This window comes from Rhea americana, unplaced genomic scaffold (genome assembly GCF_003343005.1).
Source record: "Rhea americana isolate MKP2758 unplaced genomic scaffold, rheAme1 scaffold_183, whole genome shotgun sequence".
NCBI classification, from domain to species: domain Eukaryota; kingdom Metazoa; phylum Chordata; class Aves; order Rheiformes; family Rheidae; genus Rhea; species Rhea americana.
In genome coordinates this window covers 175,180-198,988 of record NW_028185961.1, presented here as the reverse complement: position 1 = coordinate 198,988, position 23,809 = coordinate 175,180, and the positions used below count along the sequence as shown (strand labels likewise).

The following is a 23,809-nucleotide window of genomic DNA, read 5'->3' as shown; positions in this document are numbered from 1 at the left end:
AAAAAAAAAATCAAGGGCTTTGGAGTTGCGGTGCCAACAGAGGAACGAAAGAAATATTTTTATTGTAATTTTTGGATCGTCTGTTCTTTGCAAAAAGACAACTAAAAAAGGGAAAACAGCAGTTGCAAGGGACATGCAGGTCTGTTTTAAGGGAACATGTGGCAGTTAAGACTTTTTATTGTGAAGAGACTTTTCTTGAAGTGGTAGAGAGTATTTGATGCTCAGCAATATAGCTGCTTATGGAATAGAATCGGATCAGTATTCATCTTTGGCTCATCTACTAAAGGAAACGTTTGCTGGGTTTATTTCCATGTATACATTAAGTGTATTGTTTTGGGCCAAAAACTGGGTGTATCAGGACATACTTCAAGGTTTATGCTCTAGCAGGTTGGTAACTAGAGCATCTTCGATTAATTTTGGTGCGGTTTCCCTGTTAAACTGTTGGTGCTCTGCTGAATGAAAATAAATTTCAAATGTAAAAATTTCAAAACAAATCTCACATCTGTCAATTATGGGATATGTTCAGGCTTAGGAGTCCCCTATCTAGTCTCTCATACCATCACCAGCTACTTCTCTGTTGGTTTTGAAGTGCTTTGCCATTAACATCTGCAGGAAGAGCTGACTTTATCCTCGGGAGTTAAAAAAGTACTGTTAGCAGTAGTTTTCGTACCGTTCCCTCTTTCCGCTGAAATATTTTTACTCCTGGGAATTGTGTTGCACACAGCACTGCCCCCGTCTCCGCAGAGAGGTAGTAGCGCGGGACCCGCAGGCAGCCTCGGGATCGCTGTGCTTCCAGGTTTTGGCAACGGAGCCAAAGTATCAGAGACCATCTGACGGCTCCATACTRTTGCCTTGCTGCCAGAACCCGAGCTGTATTACAATTAAAGCTGGTTACCCTTTATAAATTAAAAAGCAAACTGCTTGTTGTACCTTATTTTCCTTTTTTTAAATTCATTTTAATTAGCATTTAAGCAATCATTAAAAAAAAAAGGCAAAATCGTAGATTTGGAGCGAATCAGCCTGTCATCTAATGAGCAATTAGTGTTTTTATGTTTTGCAGTTTTGCAAAGAAGYGATCGGGTGAAGCTGTATGAGCAAGCAGAACTCGGTAGGATGAGGCACTGCCATGGCAGAGTGAGGGTTGTTCATTGAAATAAAGAATTTTGCTTAAAATTCCAAAGTAGGCAAAATAAAATTCAAATTCCATTCCTCCAACATTAGAAGGATGAACACGTGGGATTAAAAAAAAAAAGAAAAAGTATCATTTTCAGTAGAACCAAAGTATCCCAGTAATCTGTAGCAAGTGCCCTCTGTCTATAGCCACTGTAATCATCTTTTGACCAACTCTCTGTGGGTGGTGGTATCAGCATAGGTGGTGGTTACGTTGTACATACAGGGTTTCCAGTTTTCTTTTATCTTTTCAGGTACAAGAGATTTTTCCAAACTCATGATCTTGATACTTTAAGGCAGGATTTCTGCTGCACAGCTTTTGCAGTGTCTGAAAGCCTTAGGTAAATCATCTTTTTTTCCTTCATTTTCCTTTTCAGGCTGAACAGGACAACGGCCATCCTCTTCCTGCCTTTGCCAATTTACACATTGAAGTCCTCGATGAGAATAATCAGAAGCCTTACTTCACGAGACCGACGTACGAGGGCTTTATCCTCGAATCCTCCCCGGTGGGTACCACCGTCTCTGAGAACCGCAACTTGACCTCGCCATTGCAAATTGTAGTGTTGGACAATGATGTAGAGGAGGTACGTTTCTCTCTCTTCGCATCGTTGGTGAATGCTTAGCATGATGGGGAAGAAAATGGGATTTTGTGGGAAGGATGAGTCTCTGATGGGGGGTGGGGAAGATGGGAAGGAAGAGGTCAAAGAGGAAGGAAATCTGGACACACCTGGAGGAAGAGGAACAGGAGAGCTAGAGGCAAAAAAGCTTAGTCCATTCTTTGCCCAGATTTTGGTATTAACATCTCTTACTGAACATCTTTAAAAGAGCAGTAGCCTAAACCACAGCAAGCCTCTCAGATTAAGTCTTCTGTTTTCCCTGAGGCTGGTTTCGCTGTGTTTCTGTTGAGGTTTCTCTCCTCTAATTACCATCATCTCTCCAGGTTGTCCTTTGCTCTTCTTTCTTGTGTCTGTTCTCACTGGTTCTTTTTCTTTTCTCTTGTTGTCTTTGGGTACCTGAGGAAGCTGTAGGCATATGTTTTGCACTAACATCTATAGCGTACAATGATATTTTCTGATAAAACTGGTGTCCTGATACTCTGAAAACCATCTTCTGTTTGTACGAGCTTCGTTTCCGGCATTGCGATTTTCTTGCTTTAGAGAAACGTGAGGGACCGTTGGCACTGAATGACGCTTCCTACAGCCTTGCCTGCGGTAGAGTGATTTAATGTCCCAAGGAGCTCTTCTAAAGCCCAAGCTCATCTAGTATTTCTTTCACCTAGTCGTTAAAAAGTCTCAGGCAACTCKCTGGCATTCAAAATAAAGAGTTGGATAGATGCTTGGAAATAGTTGGAGACAGCTTGCTTAGGGCCTAGGTAACAGATATGGAACAAATGCAGGTGACAGGCATCAGCAACCGTACTTCTCATTCACAAGCCAAATGCTCTTCCTTCCTCAGCGTTACCTGTGTTAAAGCAGTTGTCTTGCTTGACCTAGTTAGTTGTAAGGCTAACTTGCAGCAACCTGCAGGCTGCTGAACTGAGAAGAAGAAAGGTGCTGGCATCAGGTGCGTGTTTATTTTTGCAGCGTGTGCTGTGTGATTTAGATTTGCGTAAGGCACATTATTTGTATCGTGTGTGAAGTCCAGTTTCCCTGAACCCAACAGAAATCGCATCACAGGAGGTGGCGTCCTTGATCGCAACTCTGAGCCACTAGGTCAATAACTATTCTCTGAAGGCTTTYCTTAGAGCCGTGATCCCATGTCAGATCAACAAAGAAAATGCAAAAAAAAATGGCGTTTCTGTAGCTGCAAGGGCACTGCTGCTTGAGGTGCTGTGAGGTGCGTACGCCCAAGGCTCTCCGGCAGCAGAGGCCTTGGAAAGAAGGTCCTGTTGCTCGTAGGATGTCTGCAGCGGCGTAAGTGAAGTTGTGCAGCGTGGCTGGGGTGGAGGAGCTGGGTCAGTCGTGCTTAAGTGATTCAAAACAACTGTTTTAACTGCAAAGAGCTCACTTTCCTAGTTTAGATGCTGCTATGTTTAATTAGCATTTTTCCACTTTTTTTTGGGGGGGGGGGGCTCTTCCCCTCTTTCCTAGTTTCCTAATAGCCTAATAGCGTTACATTTCGAAGGAATGGGAGAAATGCTTGAGACTGCATTAACCTTCTGTGCTTTTTCAGGCTAATAGTTAACAGCACTCTGATTAACCTTTCTCTGGCAGCTGCACAGCTCTAACACCAGATGTCAAAGGCAGATTTGATACTTTGAAGTCTTATAAGGCCCTTTGGTGGTGTAACTRCATATTACACCGTGCGCAAGACTGAAAGCTAAGATTACTTTAAAGCTCACTGGTTTTTTGGAGAGGGCATGCCCTCTCCAGAGCACATCAGTGTGTTCCCACACAGTTATGTCAGTATTTGGATATTGGGTAAGGCAGTTCGTTAATAAGCTTATTTTTGCAAACATTTTAAATTTCAACATAAGCACCCCAAATATTTCCACAGGTCAATACAAATAGGCCTTAAATTTGTAATCTATAGGAAGCAACCATTTGGGGGCCTAAAAAAAAATTGCTCTCAATGAACTTAACTTGTTTCGCTTTTTTTGAATATTTTGATTAGGTAATAAATAACTGTAGTTTGAACTGAATCACTGAAAATCTAGTTCATTTGCACTGCGCAAGATTGGGATACAGCCAGAAGTATTTCACTGAACATTTTTGTTTATTATTGAAAAGGTTCCATATTTCATGTATTAAATCAGATGCTTAATGTTTGTAGCATGCATAACTAGCAAGGGTTTTTGGCCTGGGAAATGAGCTGGCGTGAAGTGCTTATTCCGGTTTCCTTCAGCGCAGTGGACGTTGGGAACAATTTTCGAGATGTATTGCATAATAAATTGCTGGTTCTTCTGGGTTCACTACAACTGGAATAATCTACTGGAGTATTTCAAGTGAAATTTGGATTACAGACCCAATTTGAAGTGGAGCGAGGGCTTCCGTTCGGCCTGTGCGCTTTCCCGTAGCGTGGCAAAAGTAACACTGGGAGATGTAAGTGGCAAGACCCAAAGCTCGCCAGATCTCTTGCTTCTGTTTATTCGCCTGGTTTAGTTCCCTGTTCCGTCCCCTTTCAAACTGAAAGATTTTCTGTTTTCATCAGAAATGAAATTTTTCTCGGTTTATGRTTTTTGAGTAGCGGAGAACTAAAAACAAAACACAAAACGCCCTAAGAAAAGCAGATTTTTGTGGGGGAGATTTGAAGGATGCTGGCTGGGAGAAGAAACCGCTTTGTTGGCTGTGGTTGACACGTAGTCTGATTTGCCACTGAAATTATTTGGGAAGGTTTCAATATCACAAAGCAAAATATTAGTTAGTTAACCAGTACTACATTCCGGTTGATTTTCCCCAACCTCTTACTTATTTTAAAAGAAAAAAAATATACATCGCTTTAAATAGAATAAAATAAAATAAATTACGATAAATGAAAGGCCAACTTGATATAAGTTCTGAAGTACAGTGAAAGCCTCAAAAGAGGAAATCTGCAGTCATAAAAAATACATTTCTCGAAACCGTGACAAGATACCTTCATTCATTTCAGAGTGGGAGATAAGAAAGTGGACTCTCTGCCAATTATCCTTGCAACGGCTTGCAGAGATGTGGCAAGTTGATTTATATCTCACAGAAGAACGTAGAGGATGGTCTTCAGCTGGCGATTAATAGTCGTGCAGTTCACCAGCCCCGTCGCAGAATCGTTTGAAGCTGGAAGACATCCTCGCTCAATATCCCATGTGTTATCCTCATGACTTGGCAGCGTTTAGGATACATGTATCTTTTAAAAGGAGGTCTGACCAAGCCAGCGAAGCTGAGATTTATCTGTATGACAGGGTGGTTTTTTTCCTACCTTTAGCTCCTCTGCTGGAGCTTCAGGCAGTCCTATGGGACTGTTCTTGTTCTGATGCCTGCTCAGCCTGGTTGTAGAAACATCTTCCTACATAGAAACATGGTCAGAAGCACGGGAGCGCGCATTGCTCAGACTCGGTCCTGTGTTCAAGTCAAGACCTCTCAGCGCCGTGTGCAAAATTGAATTGTGACACCCCAAAATGAGGATGAAATGCACCAGGGGAGATGGCATGAAGTGGAGTTTTGTCCTTCTCCTTGCTGCTAGGAGGGGCTCTATACCTGCAAGACCTTTTCCCATGAGTCGGGGATAAGGGCAGGGCCACAACTGCACATCACTAAGCTTGGAAGATATCGGAAAGGGTTTGCGCTCTCTCAGCAGCCCGGACCCCTCGAGGAGTTTGGTGCCTCGTTCAGCAAGTTTATTGATCTTCTGTCCTTCATAACTGCACTTTTCGTTGATGCTCAATGGCAAGCTGACCTGCTCCTACCGCCCCCGGGAGCCCGGCGGCATGAGCWGGGCACTGGCGTGGCACAGGATTTCGCTCCTGGGGAGGCTGCGAGAGCACCAATGGCCCGAGCAAGCCAAAGAGCAGCTCGCGGCGGGTTGGTGAGCGCCGATAACCACGGCTCTGGAAGTTCTGGTGGCTCCGTTGTTCCTTTGTAGCTTGGTGAACTAAGGCATTCACTAAATACAGATCACTGATTAAAAAAAAAAAAAAAAACTCTAGCTTGTCGATGCTTCTGAACGTGGTTTTCCAATAGCGATGCCACAACAGTGGCCAAATAATGCAATTGTATCCAGCCTTCTGATTGACAAATCGATTTAGATTTATATTTCCTATGAAAATAACTCCCTGTTGTCTGATAAGTGGATGGAGAAAGTGGTCATCTTAACTGTATGCTTAAAAAAGCCCTCACATTCTCAGTTTAAGCCCTGTGAGAATTTTAATACGGTCCTRTTATCAGCCTTCCAAAAATTAATTTACAGAAGTGACATTGCAAACAGACCTTTAACTAGAGCCGCGCTGCCAAGTGCTGATATAATTAAGTAGTCTGCTTAAATGGCATAAATTAAATTAAGCCACAGGAGTGCCTTAAGACCTAAGTAAACTGAAGCTGAGATGAGGAATTTAAAGGGTACAATCTGATAGCCGCTGACGGAGAGCTCCCCAAACTACTCGCTTGCTTCGTCTTGTGTTTCCRCGGGAGAATGCTGATGTCTGATGCTCTGGTTTGCTGGGGCTCTTTAAAATATATATTAAATATATATATATGTATGTGTATATATGCACACACACAGGCTCATAAAGCATTGAAGTGCTCGTAAAAGCATCCGTGCGCTAACCCCGATGCTTCTGCAGATGCCTGCAGACCAACGCAACGATCCCAGYGCGGCAGAATATGCCCCGGTTCGGTTACTGCTTCGGGTTTCCCCTGTACGTACTTTCYCGCTAGGCTCTTTTCTTGTTCTGTACTTCAGTTGTCTGGAAAAGGTAAGTCAAACTGGATGGCTGCTCAATATCCAGATGTCTGAAGAGCTTAGGAGAAYTTTAAAGGAGCAATTGCTTTCCATAAAGGTATCTTGACTGCAAACCGAGAGGACAGAGCAAAGAATGGATGAACGGATAAAGTAAGTTTAGGCTGTAACTACGAATTCGATCTGTGGATTTTCARTGAAATATCCAGATAAGGAATAACAATGAATTGTGTATTCAGAAAAACTGGTATATTTTATYGTTTGCTGTTTACCTACTTGCTCGTATCTTTCGCTGTTACTGTTCGAACTTGTTYCGAGGCAGGTATCCTCTTAAGAGGAGAGCTCTTAAAATAAGAATATCCCAGTATAGCACTTTGTTGGCMCTCTAATAGTCACGTTACAAAATTTTAATTGAAGAATCATTCTTTCTAAATGTAACAGTCCATTAATATCATACTAAAACAAACAGAAGAGGAAAGGCAAACGGTCAGCTTTCTCTAGGATTTATAGTAGATAAATGCTTTCTCTAGGATTTATAAAGACAGGTCATCTTTTTTTTTTCTTACCATTGTAACATTTTATTCCTTCCCTGATTCACATAGGTTGAATATCTAATATTTTTCACTTCTGAAGCTATTCTTCCAGTCTTTCAGAGATCCTTGGAGGCCTCAAGGAATTTGTCCTTTGTGCATCTGCCCTGTTTTACAGAAATGCTGTGCTAATTAGAGGGAACACAGAAGATACTGGCATTTTTTTCCCTTGCCCTCTCCCAGGAGCAGCTCACTTGGATGAGGAACRGAAGATGATCTTTCAAAACTTTTCCTTTGGCTCTTCTCTCAGGGAGGGTCACGTCCCTTTGCCCCCGAACTTGAAAAAGTCTGAAAAGCGATGCAACTTTTCTTTATAGCAACACTTGTATCTCCGCTCTTCCTTTTATCTTTATTATTAACTAAATAACTAAATATTATTTAAATGACTAAATAAAAATGTTTAAGGAGGAAGGCTTATTCATAGTGTACCATGGACAACATCTTCTCAGACTGGCTTGCCTCCCCCAGTTTTTCATTCTGATTTCTACTTCTTCTTCTTGGGCTCTGTTGATTTAAGGAGTTTTACGGCTAAGGCCCAGCGAAGATCGKGAGGCTGTGCTTCGGATTATTTTTGCAATATTTAATGGTAATAGCACAGTCGTAGAAAAATGACCCCAGGTGGGAGATTGCTATGTGTGCCTTGACTCATCCGTCCGAGGTATTGTGAACCTGGAGGACCCTCTGCGGCTTCTCCATCAGGCTCTGCAAAACTAACYTTGCGCGAGTTAAGAGAAAAGACCTGGGCTTGGTGCTGACATCGTYTAGCCCAGGAAGTCTGACATCCTTACGGGAACACGACCGCTGTCTGCTGGTTGGCTTGCTAACTTCACGCTCTATTCCAAGATGAGAAAGCTCAAAATCCTAGAAAAAAAAATTGTTTGTTCTTTGTTACATCTGAACTAAACCATGAGCTTCTCGTTTGTGGCTTCTCTCTTTTTCCGTATCTGTCTGGCCACCCGCCGGGAGTCTCTGATTTCCTCGTGGTCTGTGGGTTTATCAGGTTGGATGTCGGGACGTTTTGGTCAGTCCGGCTAATGTTGGCCTGTGCTTCATCCCTCTCCAGGTTGGGAGATGACTAAGCCAAGTGGCTTAGATGCCTAAGCCAAGACGGCAATAGGTTTGCAAACTTTCGGGAACTTTTCTAGAGATTGTTTCAAGCAGAACAAACTCAGTCCCAGGCTTTGTGTGTGTTTTTTTTATTTTATTTTATTATTGTTATTATTTTTACCAGGGTTTTGGAACACTTTCTGCTTCTCAGGTTATTGTATTTTTGTTTTTAACGTTTTCTTCAAATGTACTGCTTTGTAATATCCATTTATGATAGCTTTGCRTTTCATTGCTTGTAATCGTTTTGTGTCATGTATTTTTGCTTTGTAGCTTGCACCAGGTGCTGTTCCTGTAGGTATTGGGTATTACATTTGCAGAATGTTTTATTTTTCTTTAGAAGTGTGGGTTTCTCTCTCTCTCTCTCTGTGTGTGTATGTGTGGTTTCTTTTTATTTATTTTTTTTTTCTCTGAAATTAGGTGGTGAGGCTTTTTTGTGCTTGAAACAGTCCTTGCAGGTTGCATGTGTGCTCCTCTGTCGTGTGGATTTGGATACTTCTGTGCTTCAAATCTGCTTAGCAATTTACCAGCGATGAGCTCGACTGCCCGGCAGAGCAGTCAGGAATCGCAGCGTTTTCAGCAGCAACCGTAATTGCAAYGTAAAAACATGGCAACGCAAAGGTTAAGGGGAAAAAATTGTTTTGCGGAGCCAGGATGCCCAGAAGAAGTGGAAACGGGCATCRATTGCAGCAAAGGCCACTTAGCTAAAACATTGGGATAAAGTGTCGAATAGCGGGATCGCGAGGCAATAGGGCAGATTGCCTGGAGCAGGGCCTGGCGTTTCCATCGTTGGTCAAATTACTAGGAAAAAAGTAGTGTTTCTTTGTGTTCAAACTGGCATAACAAGCAGACCTGGGCTTTTGTAAACTAGAATTTTAGACCGGCTTTGTAGCATCTACAAAGCGAACAGTTACTGGCAGTTCCCAGCCATAATTTTTCATGGGAATAAAAGATTACCTTTTGCATTGCTAGTTGTAAACTGCATTTTAATTTTGCTGGGAGTTGGCCTAGATGCAGCGCAGCTTTAGGCAGCGGGAAACCTTGCCTTTGGAATACTTTGATATTTCTTTCACGTAGCTTTGAGCAACTAAAATGCTTTCTCATTTAAATAGTGTAATCTTGGGCTTCCCAAACCTGCTTTTGAGAGTATTTTGGATTGCTAAAATGAATTTCTGTCTCTCCTTTTATTGGCCTTATCTAGCCTCAGAGCTGTTTGTTTTTTGCACTTAGCACGTTCAGGTAGTTCGAGTGTTTATGCCTGCCGTGTCACCAGGATTTGTGAACACTTCATTGGTCTAGTTACTTTGAAAGTCTTTCTGCAAAGTTGCTTTCYGCGTAGGCATAAACGAAATCTCTGAGCAGTGTCTGTTTAGCCACGTGCTGCAACRTGTGCAGTTAGCTTCGTTGCATCGGCTCAACTGCTTTATTGCTGCATTCGCCCAGATAGGTTACTTTTTTAAATTGTTTTTAATAWGCTTTATGATAAATGGTTGTATCTACTTCCTACTTAGGGATAACTGACCCTTGGCTTTAAGGTATCTTTTTAACACAAAAAACAGAACTAAACAAACCACCTTGTTACCCTGGCAGATATAGGTATTTACTTACTGTTTGAGTTTCTTTAACCTGTAAAGAATATTTTTGGTGCCTTTTTCTCTCTCCGTTAGAAAATCAGGTGGTGGGGTTTTTTTGGATTTTCCCTCCTTTCCTGGCCATCAGTCACGTCATTGAACTTTCTGCTAATTTAGTTTGCAGCTAAAACAAATACTTGCATGAACTGTGTATATATATTTAAAGGCATGTATAACTAATTTTTTAAAAAAACRAATTTATAATAAAATACGCTCCTTTTTATTTTTTCTTTCCGTCCTTCGAAGACGAAGGATCCTCAGCTCCATCTCTTCCTCAACGATTACACCGCGTTTTTCACTGTGACTCAGGCCGGCGTAACCCGCTACCTCACCCTGCTGCAGCCCGTGGACAGGGAAGCCCAGCAGCTGTACACGTTCTCGGTAAGCGAGCGCGGACAAAATCCCGAACCGGGCAGCGCTGCAGCTCGCTGAAACGGCCCAGTTTGACAGCAGCGTTTTCGGCGTAGTCTCCGGGGTCCCAGTCTTGCCCCCCTGCCCTGAGCCGCTCTGCAGCGACACGGGCTGACCCTGCTCTCTGCTAACCACCTTTTCTTTTCTTTTTTTTTCCTGGCTTATTGAACGCTGTCTCAGCTCTTTTTTAGCACAAGAAATTGTGGCCGYGTTTGGCGAAGGAAGCCGACACCGGTGCAGTACAACCGGCTTTGCGGTTTTGCTGTCCGAGATGTATTTCTTCTGCAATGAAAACCGAGGGTTTCTTCCAAGCTGCCAGTTGCAGACCTTTTTATAAGGGGAATAGTCCCTCTGAAATACAAACCTCACAGGCAAAGCAGTTGCATATGATTATTATTTTTGCAATGATTTACAGTTATGTTTTATTGAGCGTATTTTGTTCATGTAATAGTAGTCACTTATGGTATCTAATTTTATGCTCATCGTTTAGCGGCTAATTTTTTAATTCAGACCTCACTGCACCTTTCTGGAGATGGAATTTACTAGCAAATGTAAACAAAAAAGAACAAATAATTTTTTTTTAACTGTTAAACTGTATTTTCTCATGGTTGTAATTGCCTTAAGGACACGTTGTTGAAATGTGTTCCTGTTCTGCTTTCTTTTCCGGAAGATGACCGCTTCTGATGGCGTACAGGAGAGCGCCCCAGTGACAGTCAACATCGTGGTGATTGATGCAAATGATAATACCCCAACTTTCTCCAATATATCATACAGTGTYAAGATCTATACAGACATGGGGCCCGGAGAAGGCGTTATAAAGGTAATATTAATTTAAAGTAGAGCGTGAGATTGTGTAAACAGTTTAGTAGAACATACGCAGAAATGTTTCATCGTGTGATCAAACCTTTCAGGTTTTTATAGAAGCCCAAGCTATTTGTTTGTAGAGCCACTGAGCAGCCAAAAAAGACCAACACTATCCCCCCTCCAAAAAAAAAAAAGTGGTGGTGGGGGAGAAATGTTTGCATGCAGTGAGTTACRTGTGGAAGGTGAATTGTGGTTGCACTGAAGTTAATGCAAAAATGCTTCTATATGGGAGTAATTGTCCTAAGATCCCAGGGTGTAAGATCTCCTGAGCATTTGCAGGTAGATGGATGAGAAGACACGAAGATGTTAGTGGAGGGCAGCTTTTGAGGAGAAGTCGGGGCTGTAGGAACAGTCAGGAAGAATTCATCAGCTKCCCTCAGTAATTAAAAACTTTCTTCCTCTCTAATCAGCAGCCAAGTGTTTGAGGGCAGCAGTGATTTAACAACGTTAGGAGAGAGTGTGGGATCCATTCCCACGTGGTGGGACCTGGATGACACCTGCGAGAGCTGCCTTCTAAAGYGAGGGTTTGCAGTTGGAAATTTTGGGGGGGAATTAAGGCCTCAGCCTTGCCTGAACTAAAATTAAATTGGCTTGTTCTCTATACATGGCACAAACTCTTTCAGTCCAGAACCCTACCTCATCATAGGTTTAAGAAATATTTCAGTTTATGTCCTGTGAGATGACAGCTAGGGTCATTCTAAAGGGAAAATGGCCTGGGGCGGATACGATTAGTCCATAAAACCGCTTCTTGTAATCACAGAAAGTAGGTTAGAAAATGAACAGTGACCTCAGTGAATCTGTATAATCAGATAATAATTTTCACACGAGCACTGGCTGTGCGGTTGGGCTGTTGCAGATGGTGTTGGTTTGGATAGTTTGTATTTAAATTGCCTTCTTGGAGCCCTCGTGAGAGGGTTTGAGGCCTTAGCCAAGGCAAATATTTTATCGGTGATGGTTTAAATGCCTGTGCGTACCGTCCTCTTCAGCTGGAGAATTTCGTAGGCAATTTTTCCCTTCTGCTTTTATAGGTATTTTATTGCATTTCACAGAATGGACAATAGCTGCTGGAGAAATCTGGCGTTCGGAGCAGTTAAGCATGTGGAAAGCGTGTTGACCGTTACCACTAGAAAGACGGCGTAACGCTAAACCCGTTAAAATACTTAATTCCAGCTTTTTTACATTCTTAGCTGTCCTGTTTTTCGGTTTGCTATTAGCAGTTTGTGCTCCTGGTGTTTCAGCTATTTAAATCAGTATCACAATTTAAGTGGARGATGTAGCTATAATGCGATAATACCTTTCACACAGGTCTTTTAAATTCACTCTATTACCATCTTTTTTTAAAATTTTCTTTAGACACCTCTCSTTTCTGTAGGCAACCTAAAGGAGGCAGGGCCCAGAGAATATTAAGCAAGAACGTGAAAAAGCTGAGAAGGGGCAGAGGGTAGCAAGAACCATAATCTACCTAGATCTTAGGAAAACCAGTGACTCTYTGGCTGCCAGGGGAACAGCAAGTTATGGGGTGGATTAGAGCATAAGCTGTTCAGCTTGCGAGCGTTGAAATAATTGGGCCCGGGGTGATGCCGGCGGTTTGGTTCGGAGGCGCTGCCCCGAGGTCTGTTGTGCAGAGCACTTAACTTCACGTGTCTTGGCACCCACCGCCGTTGTGCCAAAGGCCAAAAAAGAAAGAAAAAGAAGGGGAAAAGAAAAAGAAAGAAAAGAAAAAAACCATGTCTTTGCTGGCCTTTTCTATCACTTACCTCTTGCTCATGGCAGGATTAGTCTTGAGCGATAACACCAATTTCACTGGTACGTTGGGACTAATTTTATTTACAGCCTTGAAATAAATGCCCGCACTGGGTCTACCTCAAATATGACCTTGCTATTAGATCCATCTCTTTTAAACAGTTTCATTCCCCCCACRTACGCCGACGCCAATCGTTCCATCCTCGCGTGCCGCCGTGTACCGCCTTACGTGTTAGGGATGTGTTGGTGCGCTTGCGGCTTGGGATACGTTCCTAGTTTCCAGCTCTTTGCGTGCAGCTTGGCAGAAGCCCAGCAAACAGTTTGGAGGAAATGTTTTGTAAAGGTCATCTCCAAACCACCTCGAAGGATTTATTTGCACGGTTATTTGCAACCTTTTGTCTTCAGTCCATCGCCGCGTTAAATTCCACCTGCAAAGTAAATGTTATTAAAAGCAATGTAAAATAAAATCAGGTTATCTTTGCATTTCTCAGTAAATGCAGCGATATACCCAAGTAAAAATATAATGGGTAGAGATTTAATGAAGTGGCCGAAGCAAGAACTCGGTGCTCGTATCATACGTTTTTATCCCAAATTGGGCACTTGCTTGACTGAGAGGCTCATTTCGAGGACGACTGTYGGAGGACATGATTAGGGATAAAGCAAATGGGAGAAAAACGTAGGGCGCCTGGAAAGGTTGCAAATTGCTACATCAGTTCAGAACGAGTTCACTAAAACTTCGCTTTCGCTGCAAAAAGGTTGCAGGTCAAGCGCTGAAGTCCATTTTCCTCCAACTGTAAAGCGAGTGAGTTTGAGCAGAGCYGCTGCCATCGCCAAGAATATAATGCAAAAAGCTAGAAGGGCAAAAATAGGCATTTTTTGTGCATTCCCGCTGCCATCCGAGAAAACCACTTCTTGCTGCCGTAAGATATGTGCCTATTCRATATGTCAAATTTTAAGGTAATGGACTAGATGCTGCTGGATATAAAAAAAAGTATCTTAAGAAAGTAAAATAAATCCTGTTTGGTACTTTGTGTAYTTTACACATGCTGTATTTCTAAAATCTCATTAACTGTGAAGCTTTGGGACATCCRGAGACTAAGTTTTTAGGATCAGCAATTACGGCAGCTCTTAAACTTTAATTCTGTTATCTTTTTATTCCCGTTTTTGCCCTCAAAATGTTGTTCAGCGCCATTGCGTGTAGAAGCTCTCGATCGATCGGGACGCTTGAGGGTTAAAGTTAGTAGAGTGACGTAGCGGGAYGGGGTGTAAGGGGGGGTCCCCTTGGCCCGGGTCGCGCGCGTTGGTGACGTGCAGGGTTGCGTTTCCTACGTTGCCTACGCGTGCCCAGCGCGCCAGGAGAGCTTGTAACGCGAGACGTTGCAATTTACGGCAGCAGCAGCGTGGTCCCTGCAAAGAAGGTAGAGAGGGATGGGAGGTTTCAGTRACTAAATGCGATCCCGGTGGTTCARCTTGCAACAAAGTAATTTATTTGCATTTTTGTTTCTGAAGTGCTGTAAATTGCAATCAAAGGAGGGTAAAGTTGGTCTTCGCTTTTGCAACTCGTACCTTAAAATAGTTTGCTTGCGAGCTTCAGTAGTCGGTTTTCCGCTCTGCTCCGTGGTTTTGCCCCACCTATCACGCCTCCCGCGCGCCCTCCTCGTGCAGCGTCCGGAAATCGCCACGTGACAAGCGTGCTCCGGTCCCCCCCTCTCCTCTCCGCTTTCCCTCCCCCTTCCCAAGCTGCYCTGTTAAAAGCGATTAAACCACGACGTTGAACCGTGCCCGCTGACGCTCCGGTTTTGCGTTGCAGCTCACCGCCGTGGACGCYGACGAGGGACCCAACGGACAGATAGCGTATGAAATTTTGGCCGGGGCTCAGGGAGACTTCGTCATCGACGACCGAACAGGCCTTATCRCCGTTGCTCCGGGAGTCGCCTTGTCGGTGGGACGCTCCTACGCTCTCACCGTCAAGGCGGCCGATAGCGCTCCTCCTGCGCAGAGAAGGTAATTTGTCTTCAAGCGACCGTCGTCTCCGTAACGRGCGCGTCGCCCGGGCGCGCTTCTTCCTACAGCTCAGGAGCGGTAGATTTGTAGCATTTGCGACGGCAAATTTAAATGGAAACGCGTTCCGCCTAGCACGGCACATTCAGTTCTGGGCAGGTGACTTAAGTATGCGTGAACCAAGGTATTTTGCTGAGTGTTATTAAAGTTTCTGTAACAAATGTCAGTAATATGTCATAAGTTATTGAGCTATGTTTAGGCACRTTTAAGCACTTAGGTACATTTAAGTTTACACAGAGTATAAAAGTTTAAAGTTGAAATTCATGGTTTTTTTTCAGAAGTTACAGTTAAGCATGTAACGATGAGCAATTTCTATTATTGAGAAAAGGGGGAAATAAAAGCATTTGTGTAGGCTACTTTAATTCAGACGTCGGTCTTYTCAGCAGCTTCCTTGGGCGCTGCCTACGTGGGGGAATCGCTGCAGTTGGTGAGGACGGTGATGAGCCAGCTCGAGTCCAATTAAAAAAAAAAAAATCCTGATATCCTTGAAACGCAGAGTGCAAATAGACGTCCTTGCTCTGTGGCTTGCCGGCGCAGCGATAGTGTTTGGTCTGATACATGTCAGGCCCTGCACGCGTAAATACGTTTGTTACGCATTATATATTAGTGTGTGTGTGTGTGTGTGTGTGTGTGTATACGTGTTTTGTTTTCAAAGGATGCTTGGGCTACTTTTTATTAATAAATAAATAAATAGAAGAGCTTCCTGCTCTGTGAACATGGTGCATTTTTGGTGCAGGGCAAAAAAATATGTCCTGAAGCTTTTAAGAGAGCAAAGAGAGATTAGTAGACCTGGAGAACATATAAAACAGATGTTGCTGGTTGCTTTGCCATACGCTCTATTGATTTCGATGGGCTTTGATTTTTTTTTTTTTTTAATTCTTATTTTTTTTTCCTCTCCTTGCAGGAGCTCCATTACCACCGTTTACATCGAGGTCCTTCCGCCGAACAACCAGAGCCCTCCGCGCTTCCCCCAGCTGATGTACAGCCTGGAAGTCAGCGAGGCCATGAGGGTCGGAGCCGTTCTGTTAAACCTGCAGGTACGGCGAGCTTCCCTGTAAGCCTTCGCAGGCTGGGGAAGGGGCGTGCGGCCGCTTCTAGGGTTTAAAAGCGGTTTGTAAGTCAARCAGCCCGTTCTGTAGTCTCCGAACTAAGCGGCCACCCGAGGCAGCCCCRCGAGGGGAAGCGGCGAGAGCGCGTTAGGACGGCGCCGCCCGTAAACAGCGCTGCGCCGGCGCGTTTTCGGCGCCGCGCYGCCTCTCTCGGCAGCCTGGGTTCTGCTTCCCTGTTCAGACGGCCCTRCCGCAGGACACCGAGCATCCGTTACTTCTGAGGGCCTTGGAAATGCTTAGAAAACACTGCCTTCTAGTTATTACTACCGCAGCGGAGATCTGCCTTGCATTACCGATACGTTACGTACGAGCTGAATTCAGATACCTAAGCGCTGCCYGTGAGAAATGTGTAGTTCTCGAATCGCAAATACGCGCGGCTTCGTCTGCCRCGGCTTAGTCGAAGGCTGCTTCTCGCGAAAGGCTGGCGGTTCTCRACGTAAGGTGCAGAGGCATCGCCTTCACAGCCCTGGTTCAGCTGCCTCATTCTGCATTAATAGCCCATCTGTATTAAAGGGCTTTTACTGTGCGCACTGTATTTCACTATATTTCTGTCTTCCTTTTTTTTTTAATTCCCCACATAAAATTGGCCAGGATGTTTTAAACATTCATAACCTGAWGGGTGTTGGAGCTTGTTAAATCTTGCGCTGTCTTTTCTGTGCAAAAACAAAGTTATCTGTTAGTCATCTTGGATTTTTTCTTTTTTTTCAGGGGAGTGTCTGTAATTTCAGTAGTAGTTTAAGATAATGCCTGCAAGTAGGTAATCTGGAAAATAGCAGCCCTCAAATATTTTACAGCTAGTTTCACATGTATATTTTCATGCTGACCTTTGCTTTCTGGAATAGTCTTATCAATATAATAAGAATTATGAATTAAATTTTGCTTTGTGCAGTAGGGTTAAGAGGTTACAATTTTATTCCTCCCTTTAAAAAAATTATTTTTTTTAAGTGCTGCATGCAGTATAAGGGTTACAAAACCYGTGAGAGATGAAGCAAGTTACCTCAATAGTCCTGAGTTAGCAAGTCGAAAGATCTGCAAAGCGCTGGGACGCTTTTCGTCGGTGTAAATAGCGATGCAGATGCAGGCGTTTAAAATCTGGCTAGGGCACTTCAAAACACGTTGCCCCCAAAATAACTGACTCCAGTCAAATAAATTGACCGTCTCCTTTTCTGTTAGGTCTTTTTAAAAAAGATGGTGATTGTTTTTATAATATTACGCAGTTTAAAACATGCCCAGCTGCMTCTGAGCTTAAGTAATGCAATATTTAATGATCTGCACTGTATTCATTTGTAAATAAGCCTCCAAGTTTATTGCATGCCTGGGAGGCGTTCYTTGCTTTGCCTTCCGCCAGCCATCGTTAATTAAAGCATGCAAAGAGTCTGATTTTTTTTTTTTTTCCGGGAGCCTGAGAAGCAAAAATAGAGTTGTTATTGTGGCGCTGATGCTTCCCACACAAGGACCAGGGTAGACACCTCTGCAGGATGCCCTCAACCTCCCCGGCTTTCCCCTCCTTAACGGGACCCGTTGTCCTCCTATGAAAGGAAATCAGATTGGTTTGGCATCTCAAGCAGCTTAGCCTTGCTGTTACCCATCTCCAAGAAATGCCTAAGGGAAGGGGATAAGAAACGGGATGGTTGCTGGAAGATGGGTGGCACGTCTATCTCCGTAGCTCTTTTCTTCGTTGAGACTCGTCTCCCACCGGATCCTACCTGGCGCTCTATGTGTTCGCGTGTTTTATTGCTTTTATCCTGGGGCAAAACACTTAATCGCTTTGGATTTTAACTTTAATGGTACTTCTGTGGGTAATTTTCCAATATGTAAATTGTAAGAAAGAAACAAACAAAAAAGAAACCAAAAAGCTTTGTGACCGACATCATTTTATCCTTTTTTTTTTTTTTTTTTTTTTTGTTTTTTTTTTTTTTTTTTTTTGTTTCCCCCTTTAAAGGCTATTGATAGGGAGGGAGACCCTATAAGATACCTCATTCAGAATGGAGATCCTCAGCAAGTTTTTAACCTCTCTCAAAGGTAAGTGGAAAACACCTAGAAAGAGCCTGGAAACTTTTCARCCGAGTGGATTTGTGGCTCGTGAGCAAAGCAAAAGGCTCCGAGGTGGGCGGATTCGGCGCTTCCTCRGATTGCCTTTTAGGCATTAACAAGGGCCCTGTGGAGGCTGCCGTGTTTTTTGCAGGGCCCACTTTGTTTATTTTAAGTATTTTAGTAGCTAGGAAAAGTGAGGGTGGAGGATGGGACACAAGTACCCCGAGACTTGTGTGCTGCTGCTCTTGGGTAGGTTTTAAATATCTCAGATGGACCATCTTTCCCACCTGAGCTATTTGCTTGCATCTTGGAGCATGCCAGTTAATCCCTGCATAATTCCCAGACAGGGTGGGAAATACTGCCTGCTTCAGATCCATCTCCTAGGTCTMTTTTGTCTAGCGCTCGCCAGCCAAGAGTGGTGAGATGGTTTTGATGGTTCTCCTTTGGTAGACACAGCCTGAGCGCGGTCTGCAGTAATTAGGTGCCTCATTATGTCCCCCAGGGAGAGCAAAGATTAAAAACCAGGGGGCTAAATGAATGAAAGCACGTCTAAATCCTTGAGTAAAACACAGCACTTAAATTAGCCTGTTTCTTGCTTGATATCCATCTATTTAAGTGGAGACAGTTTATTGCAATTGTTAAAGCAGCTCTGTTCCTCTCGCCATAATTTTTTCTGTTTATATTTTAGCACAGTGGTTCTTGAACAAATGTTTAAAAATACTTCCAAGCTTTCAATCCTAGGGAAGGGTCGCGTTCCCCCGTCCTGGTTCCCCTTGCTTTTGTAGTATTTATTTAAAGAGACTGCTTGCTGGAGCAGCTTGCCCGGCAGGTGTTGGTTATCTGTTTTTGCTGAGAGCAATGTCTGTAAAAGTCTTGGCTGGGCATCGGTATTTTGGAAGTAGAAAAAWTCGAGGTCTTCTCTGAGAGTAAGAAGTTGCWTCTGAAATTCTGGAGGAATTGATGATCTSAAGGGAAAAACACCAGCAAGTACGGAGCACATACACCCAAGGCTTCTGAAGCAGGATAGCTAATGACAACACGCTTTTGGGTTTTTTTTTCATTTTTTTTTGCTTGGTTTGGGTTTCACTATTTTTGTCTGAATAAAACCTCTATCTGAGCAATTAGCCATTTAGGTTGTTTTAGCTTATACATACGAGTTCAACCACTAAAAGATCCCCATGCCTGGCAAATGCTTGTGTCTGGTTGATAAACTCACTAAAAAGGGGGAATTGCGGCATACCAAGGTCCCAGCCAGTGTGGATTTTTCACTGCAGAATCACGTGTTGCAGTTTTCTTAACATGTTGCAAGCTGCCCGTTGTTAGACCACCACGTCTGGTGGTGTTTCATGGCAGAAGCTGTGTAGCCAGATGACAAGAGGAGGCGTCTAATCCTGGATCCGTATTTAGAAGCTGGCACATCTCTGTTGAATAGGCTGTGGCCTGGGTGGCATTTAAGAGAYGTGTCATTTTATTGCAAGCTTGACTGTGGCGTCTAGGAGACAGGAGAAACGTGGTGAAACCATCCAGAAACGTAGAGCTTTAGAGCTGTTCGCAGAAGGACCTGTTGGGCCGGTTAAGCAGGGGTTAGCTTGCTTAGACACTAGCGTTAGSCGATGATCCCTTCCTGATGATTCCTCACGTAACAGCGTGCTGTGGGATCTTATTTCGGTGTTGCTCTGAAACCACCACCTCCACATGGCTTTCAGACCTCTACATGAGGAAAGTAGATCATCTTCAAGACAAAATCTAGCTTTTCAGGGCTATCGGGACTACTCCGTGGCTCGTGGCCTGCTTSTGACTCTCTCTTGTCACTTACTATATATAGCCTTGCGTTCAGTAATTCTGTATATATCGCCAGGTCTTTATTTTGTTCCTAAATTACATGTGTATTGAGCCAGARAGCATTAGAAATTGGCTCGTCGTTTTTATTAGCTTATACCTGTGCAAAGCATTCTTTGAGTTGTAATAAAGCCTCAGAGCTTATTAACTTGTAGAAAAGGGAAATGTCCACGTAAGGCAAAGCAGTGGGGCAAAAGTGCTTGTGGATATTTTAAAACTACTGTTGCGATAACACATTCTGTTTTTGTTTTATTATTAGTTCTGGACTGCTAGCCTTAGGAAAGCCTTTGGACAGGGAGAGCACTGACCGCTATATTCTCATCGTTACAGCTTCGGATGGCAGACCGGATGGGGTGAGTTTCCTGCAAAAGTTTTAAGAAAATGTGCTTTTACGATATGCAGACCCGAGATAGTCTACAAGTCTTGGTACATTTATAATCTGCAACAGTTTTGCTTTATCTCAGAAAGCTTTTTCTAAGTGCTTCCTATGCACCACTGGATGAAGTCCGTTGATCCTGAAGCTGAACGACCTTGCCGCTACRCCTGCCCTTTTGTTGCTTTTCAGCAAGAACCAGTGCAGCCGAGGGTTTGTGATACGCAAATACGTGCATCTTCTTAGCCTTTCGTTTCTCTGCTGCTGATAGCCAGTCTTCCCACTTACCTGCTCCTGAAGATCGATTAGGTGGGCAGCCATGTCCTGGATTTGCGCTTTATCTAGTCAAGCGCATTAAACCTCTTTCAGAATTTGCCCATGAAAGCTTTGTCCAGATTCAGTTTTCTTAAGCGCTCAASAAAAGGCTTTTGTTAAAAGTAAAAGCTTGCTTTTTTTTTTCTTTTAAGAAATTTAGTTAAATTTTTTGAAGATATGCTGTACGATTCTTCCCCTCTACCCCCCGCCCTTTTCCCCCCTCTGTGTTCTGCTGGCGTTGATCAGGCATGTAGTGACCCCAGAGCTGAATCACGAAACTAATGCTCCCGTTTGTGTTTAATATGGCAAAACCATCATTTCCAATGTTCAGATTAAACAGTGGACAGCTAATATAAAGATACATATTTAGTTATCAAGCAGAGGCAGCGGAAATGGGATTTTCCAAAAGCCTGCAGCAATGCCAAGAGAGAGGAGCATGCTGTAGTTGGGTTGTGCAAGACACCTGGGAACRCAGCAGTGCTCTGTCATGGAATAATAGTCTGGATGGAGAAGTCTCGTAGGTATATGAGCTTAAAATAACGTTCTGCATCTGTCCTCGCATACTATTTTTGCATTATTGGGGCTCCTCATTTCTAATGTTTTATTTTGGTCACTCGTGAACTACTGTGCATTCTTGCAGCCATGTGGTTGCTTTCCTCTCTAACTTTCAGCTGTGAAATTTGGATATTAAAGTAAAACGTGTCTTCCAATATATTGCACTGCTGAAATACTATCTGGCAYGTAGGTTACTGAAAAGATACTGTGCTCTCTTTCACCTAGAGATTCATTCCCTTTGTCTTAGGACTTAACTGCATGTCTGTCCCGTTATAACACTCTGAAGGATGTTAYAAATGAATTAGAAATCTCCTAGCACAATGAAGGACTAGAGCACCTAGGGATGTGGTAATACAAATAATGCATAATGGTAGAGTTCCCCAAAGTAACTGTAACGATATGATATGCCCATTTTAAGAGTTTGGGGGTTTAGTGTTTTTAAGAGAAAATATCAAGAGAGTCCTACAAGGGAATCAAATAACTAGAGCTGAAGGAACTGTTGTAACAGGTATTTGTGGTTTCTCAACGCTGGGATAAAAACTATCATTTATCAATAGGCTTAAAAATTTTTACTAGTAGAACAGTYAGTGGACAGGTAAATAGATACTGAAAGATAACTGAAATGTTTTGGTGGATGGAGTCAGTTGTTTTAATATCAGCGTATACTTTAAAGGAAAGAATCTCTCCCAAGTGGGTGGGGAGTTGGCTGGCCTTGCCATCCTGCGAGGGCAGGATGATGAGTATCGCAGATGATGATGTGAAAATCTTTTGGCTTTTATTGTATAAATAAGAATCATTTCGATGGTCATTAAGTCCTCGTTAAATCTTCCTGCCCTCTCCGTGTCAGGCAATAGCGTTTTCAACTAATTTGCAAAGGTTCCTTCGGATGACCTTTCAGTTTCCAGCTCCTTCTGATATGCTTCCTGCTATTTAGCAGGCTGCTTCTCTAGGCATGGGCTCATTTAGTCTCCAGCTGATAATATGGCGAAATCTTCTCATCGAGGACATGGATGCCTCRTTTCAACAAGTCAGTAAAATTTTGTGGGAGACCTGTTCATTGTAAATAGCTTAAATTGGAAGGCAGTGGTCTCTTTAGGATGGAGAACTGGTACTGCAATTACAAAGCTACTCTTCCCCAAATAATTCGCCTACTGCATGGCTTCAAGATGTTCTTTACTGAAAAATTCCTTTTAAGGCCTGGGGAGAAATGGTTAYCTGATTGAAGAACGTGTTTCCATTTCTCTAAAATCACAAAGGTAATTCAGAAGGCAGATTCAGCTTCCTTTAAATGACACTTACGTATTTTAGCTAAGTTAAACTGTTCCAAAAACTGAGATCCAAAGTTGTTTTTTTTTCCTCATCCACCAAGTAGGCTGCTTGAAACTATAAATTAAATGCTTTCAGACATGCCCAGAAAGCAAGCATTTGTGTTTTATACAACCTTTTCTACTTTGTTTGTTTGTTTTTTTTGTTACAAAGCTCATATTTCACTCTTCGACCAGCCATCTCTGGGATGAGCTCACCCAATGAAGCAAGGGGGAAGGAGCACCAGAGTGATTCATCTTTCCTAACTTGTACACCAGTCTGATGTTTGTTTTTCCTCTCCAGCCCTCTCAGGGTAGTCTTTGGCACTGAGAGACCTGCCAAGGTGGATCTTTGCTGCCGCTCCTGGTATCTCCAGAGGCTTTGAGGTCGGTACGGTCAGGCACTAGGACACTTCACATACAGGATCACGCTTCTCCTTGGACTCAGCAGCCCCAGCGCCGGTCACTCAACGCTACCCTTAATGCCGCAGAGCTGTGAGAGCAGCTCCAGGTGCCTTTCTCTCAGAAGATGTGGTTATTCCTGTGGTCGTGGTGGTAGGAAACGTGAGCTTTTCAAAGCCAGAAGTTACTGGTTTCTTGATCTTCTCAGGCCCCAAACTCTTTCTCTGCAGCTACAAGCAACCCAGGCTAGCACTGTGTGCCCTACCCTTGCGGCTCTAGAAGGAGATGGTGTAGATACACTGGACTAAACTCCGTGGGATAGCTGACCAGTCTGTAACGTAGTATTGGACCTCCTTTTCTTTTCCCCCACCATGTTCTTTAGGCCAAACTAGCCATTCCCATCATCTGTAACATCTGCTGAACAGTGTGTTTTGCATTTGAAATGTCCCTGCTCTCTACACCTTAGATTTGCAGGGTTTTAGTGATATTTTTCCTCCTTTTTAATAAAAGAAGTCTAAAAGTTTTTTTTTTGAACTGTGTTGCAGTGGCACTGAGGAGCTGAGGTTTCTGTATTCTAAGCCCCAAAGCTTATTTAGCTACTTGATGCTGTGTGGTGACAGTCATGTTAATGTCTTCTGACCTTTGGGGACTGCTTATTCCATCAAAATTAATRCAGAGCTACTCTAGGCTTCCACCAAGCAGCACAACTCCCCCATTTAGCCGCGTGGCCTGGCTGACACTGTTTTATCCCTTTCACGTGCCTTAAAAAGCTTGTGACTGTTTAAAATGCTTGACTGTGCTTCCTAAGATACAGTTGTTCTGATTTATGACCTAGGGCATTAATGGCCCACATTTCTTTTCTTTTCTTTTCTTTTCTTTTCTTTTCTTTTTTTTTTTTTTTTTAATCTGACCTTGAAATAGTGGTGGACCTACCACC

At 43.2% G+C, this 23,809-nt stretch overlaps 1 protein-coding gene across 3 annotated transcripts in view; it reads left to right on the top strand.

Moving 5' to 3' along the window:
- Positions 1-23,809, top strand: part of LOC146597464 (protocadherin-15-like) — a 593,579-nt gene that overhangs the window by 475,553 nt on the left and 94,217 nt on the right. For all 3 annotated transcript variants that reach the window (XM_085302026.1, XM_085302025.1, XM_085302024.1), the window contains exons 17-23: positions 1,548-1,754; positions 10,109-10,243; positions 10,944-11,093; positions 14,691-14,884; positions 15,846-15,978; positions 17,993-18,072; positions 20,183-20,276. In XM_085302026.1, coding sequence (XP_085158152.1) covers positions 1,548-1,754; positions 10,109-10,243; positions 10,944-11,093; positions 14,691-14,884; positions 15,846-15,978; positions 17,993-18,072; positions 20,183-20,276 — 993 coding nt within the window. The remainder of the gene's footprint in view (positions 1-1,547; positions 1,755-10,108; positions 10,244-10,943; positions 11,094-14,690; positions 14,885-15,845; positions 15,979-17,992; positions 18,073-20,182; positions 20,277-23,809) is intronic.